General features: G+C 45.1%; 1 protein-coding gene across 1 annotated transcript; it reads left to right on the forward strand.

Moving 5' to 3' along the window:
- The first annotated feature begins 1,780 nt into the window (after window positions 1-1,780).
- Window positions 1,781-3,103, forward strand: GCNT3 (glucosaminyl (N-acetyl) transferase 3, mucin type). The gene has a single exon (XM_032416961.1). The coding sequence runs from the start codon at window positions 1,781-1,783 to the stop codon at window positions 3,101-3,103; it is 1,323 nt and encodes a 440-aa protein (XP_032272852.1).
- Window positions 3,104-3,400: the final 297 nt, after the last annotated feature.

The raw sequence follows: 3,400 nt of genomic DNA on the forward strand, positions 1-3,400 counted from the left end.
ATGCCCCCTGCTTGTTCTCGCTCTCTCTCTGTCAAGTAAATAAATGAAATCTTAACAAACAACAACAACAAAACCACGAAAGAAATACCTGCTTGCAGATACTGCCGGCGTTTTCTTCCTGCCTTATTCACCTCCCTGAATGACTAGTGCTTTAGAATATGCTCCTGAATACTTGTGAGCTTGTGCTCTTAGAACAGGAAGTTGGAAGGTGAGTGATAGAGCCACCTGCCGCTCTCTCATTTGCAGAGATTGAGGAGGAGCCTGAGACTGTTCATGGACATCCTGTGAATATCAGAAACCATATTTTGGAGGGGTTAGAAGAAGGGGATATGGTGTTCACATTTGCTTCCATTGGATTCCAATCAATCTTCCCTTGGAGACACATACACCCTGGCAAGTGATCTTTCCTAAGCAAGAACAAAGCTATTAAAAAGGTGAGAATTTTCTTAATCTTTTCGTTTTTTTCTTCTTCTTAGATTCTCATAAAAAGTTACGACCAAGAAGGACACTATCTTATGCTTAGAAAGAGGACACAACAAAGGAAAACAGTCTTCGTCGGGAGGATTTGTCACATTTTGTTTCTCTCCTGTAAGGGATTTTTTCTTTATATCATCTGGTTTTCTTTAATGGTATCCAGAACCCTATATTGTATTATTTAAAAGGTGGCTATGGTTTGAAGGAAGAAGTATTGGCCTTGCAGACAAAAAAACTGGGGATGAGTCCCATATTTGCTTCTTAAAATATACATGATATTTGGCAAGTTATTTAGCATTTGTTTTCCTATCTGTGAAAGAGGCCTAGTAATACTACACTTCAGGTATGTTGTGAAGATTAAATTGGACAATGTAAAGAAATATTTCTGGCCCATAGAAAGCACTCATTAATTATTGTATATGCATAGCTCTCTGTGTCTCTGAGTGTAGATATATTTTAAATTTGGATTGACTGAGTTATCTCTATGAATGATTCCAATGCATTTGTTGGATCATATCCAATTTTTTGTACTTCTTTAAGGACATTTTTTTAAAAGGGTGGCTACATACCACATCTAACCAATGAATTCTATGTGGTGAAAGCAGCCTAATACACAAATTGCCAAACACGAGCAAGAAATGTACTTTTTATTTTATTTATTTATTTTTAAAAGTTTAATTATTTTTAAATAATCTCCACACCCAACGTGGAGCTCAAACTCACAACCCTGAGATCAAGAGTTGCATGCTCTCCCAACTGAGCCAGCCAGATGCCCCTGTACTTTTTCTTTTAAAAGGATTTAAATCTTTGGATTTCTAGAATAGATGCTGAGAGTCTGAATTTCATGGAGTGTCTCTCTAGACTGATTAGGAATTCTAGGCCCCAGATAAGAGCTATGTTAGAAACAGGGTGGTAAAGGGTTGGGGTGGGGGGGGGGGAGATGGAGGTATGAAAGGCGGGCAGGGACTTCCTCTTACTCATTACACCTCAATGTCAGCAGGTGCTCAGTTCTGCTTCCCTTTCCTTTTCTCTTGGGGCAGAGGTGGAGCCAGATCCTGATCCCAGCATGAATGGCTTGTTTGTAGGGTCAGATTATAGACCTCTGTCAACAAGCCAGGGATAAGAGGTTCCTAGGCAGGTCTTGACTGAGGATATTTGTCTAGAGAAGAAATATCCCTTTGGAGTTGAGCTTGATGTTTCTGTGAATACATTCAGGGTTAGTTTGTAATTGAAGGCATTTTGTTCTGTCCAAGGATTCATCCTCCTCCTCCTTCCCTGTGCCCCAACTCTGCTGGTTTCTCATTCCATGAAGATGCTTTGGTGGAAGAAGAAGCCCTTTCGGCAGTGTCACCTGTGGGCCCTGGGCTGCTATATGCTGCTGGCCGTGGTTGCTCTGAGGTTTTTTCTCAGGTTGAAATGTGACTTTGAATCCCTGAATCTGGAGTCCAGGGACTTTTGGAGCCAGAACTGTAGGGACATCTTGTACAAGTCCCTGAAACTGCCAGCAAAGAGATCCATCAACTGTTCTGGAATCATCCGAGGGGACCAGCAGGCAGTGACGGAGGCTCTCCTGGACAACCTGGAGGTCAAGAAGAAGCGGGAGCCCTTCACAGACACCGACTACCTTAACATGACCAGAGACTGTGAGCACTTTAAGGCTGAAAGGAAGTTCATACGGTTCCCTATGAGCAAAGAAGAGTTAGACTTCCCTATTGCATACTCTATGGTGGTCCACGAGAAGATCGAGAACTTTGAAAGACTGCTGCGAGCTTTGTATGCCCCTCAGAACATATACTGTGTCCATGTGGATGAGAAATCCCCAGAAACTTTCAAAGAGGCAGTCAAGGCGATTGTGTCGTGCTTCCCAAATGTCTTCATAGCCAGTAAGTTGGTTCGGGTGGTTTATGCCTCCTGGTCCAGGGTGCAGGCTGACCTAAACTGTATGGAGGACTTGCTCCAGAGCTCAGTGCCATGGAGATACTTACTGAATACATGTGGGACGGACTTTCCTATAAAGACCAATGCTGAGATGGTCCTGGCCCTCAAGATGTTGAATGGGAAGAACAGTATGGAGTCAGAAAAACCTACTGAGTACAAAAGGTCTCGCTGGACATATCACTATGAGGTGACAGATGCATTGTACATAACCAGCAAGATGAAGGATCCTCCCCCGGATAATATACCTATGTTCACAGGGAATGCCTATATTGTGGCTTCTCGAGATTTTGTCCGGCATGTCTTGGAGAACCCCAAGTCCCGAAGACTGATCGAGTGGGTGAAAGATACCTATAGCCCCGATGAACATCTGTGGGCCACCCTTCAGCGTGCACCGTGGATGCCGGGTTCTATTCCCTACCACCCCAAGTTTCACATCTCTGACATGACAGCCATTGCCAGGCTGGTCAAGTGGCAAAACCATGAAGGAGACATCAGTATGGGGGCACCTTATGCACCTTGCTCTGGAACCCACCAGCGGTCTGTCTGTGTTTATGGGACTGGGGACCTGCATTGGATTCTTCAAAACCATCACCTGTTGGCTAACAAGTTTGACCCAAAGGTGGATGACAATGTTCTTCAGTGCTTAGAAGAGTACTTACGTTATAAGGCCATCTATGGGACTGAACTCTGAGATACCCTATCAGAGAAGTGCTCCCTGTGGGGCAGGAACATGTGCAAACATGCCCAGGGGGTGCTGGGACAGTGGGGTGGGGGACCGGGGCTCTGGAATCCTTGGCCTCCCCAAGTCAGGGGGTTGCTATGGGAGTGCGGGTAAGTAGATCTCCTGCCTTATAACTTGCTGTCCCGGGTGAACACTGGGTGTGCACTCACCCCACACCTAATAGCTCCCCCACTGACATTCTTCCAGAGTCCGAGTACGAGCCAGCTATTTGGGAGAGGAAGGGAGGGCAGTGTGGCAGGGGACCCG

Source organism: Phoca vitulina, unplaced genomic scaffold (genome assembly GCF_004348235.1).
Source record: "Phoca vitulina isolate PV1807 unplaced genomic scaffold, GSC_HSeal_1.0 scaffold20, whole genome shotgun sequence".
NCBI classification, from domain to species: domain Eukaryota; kingdom Metazoa; phylum Chordata; class Mammalia; order Carnivora; family Phocidae; genus Phoca; species Phoca vitulina.

What these genes read in the sequence shown, in the direction of transcription:
- GCNT3 (XM_032416961.1), top strand. Translation starts at nt 1,781, where the DNA reads ATGAAGATGCTTTGGTGGAAGAAGAAGCCCTTTCGGCAGTGTCACCTG.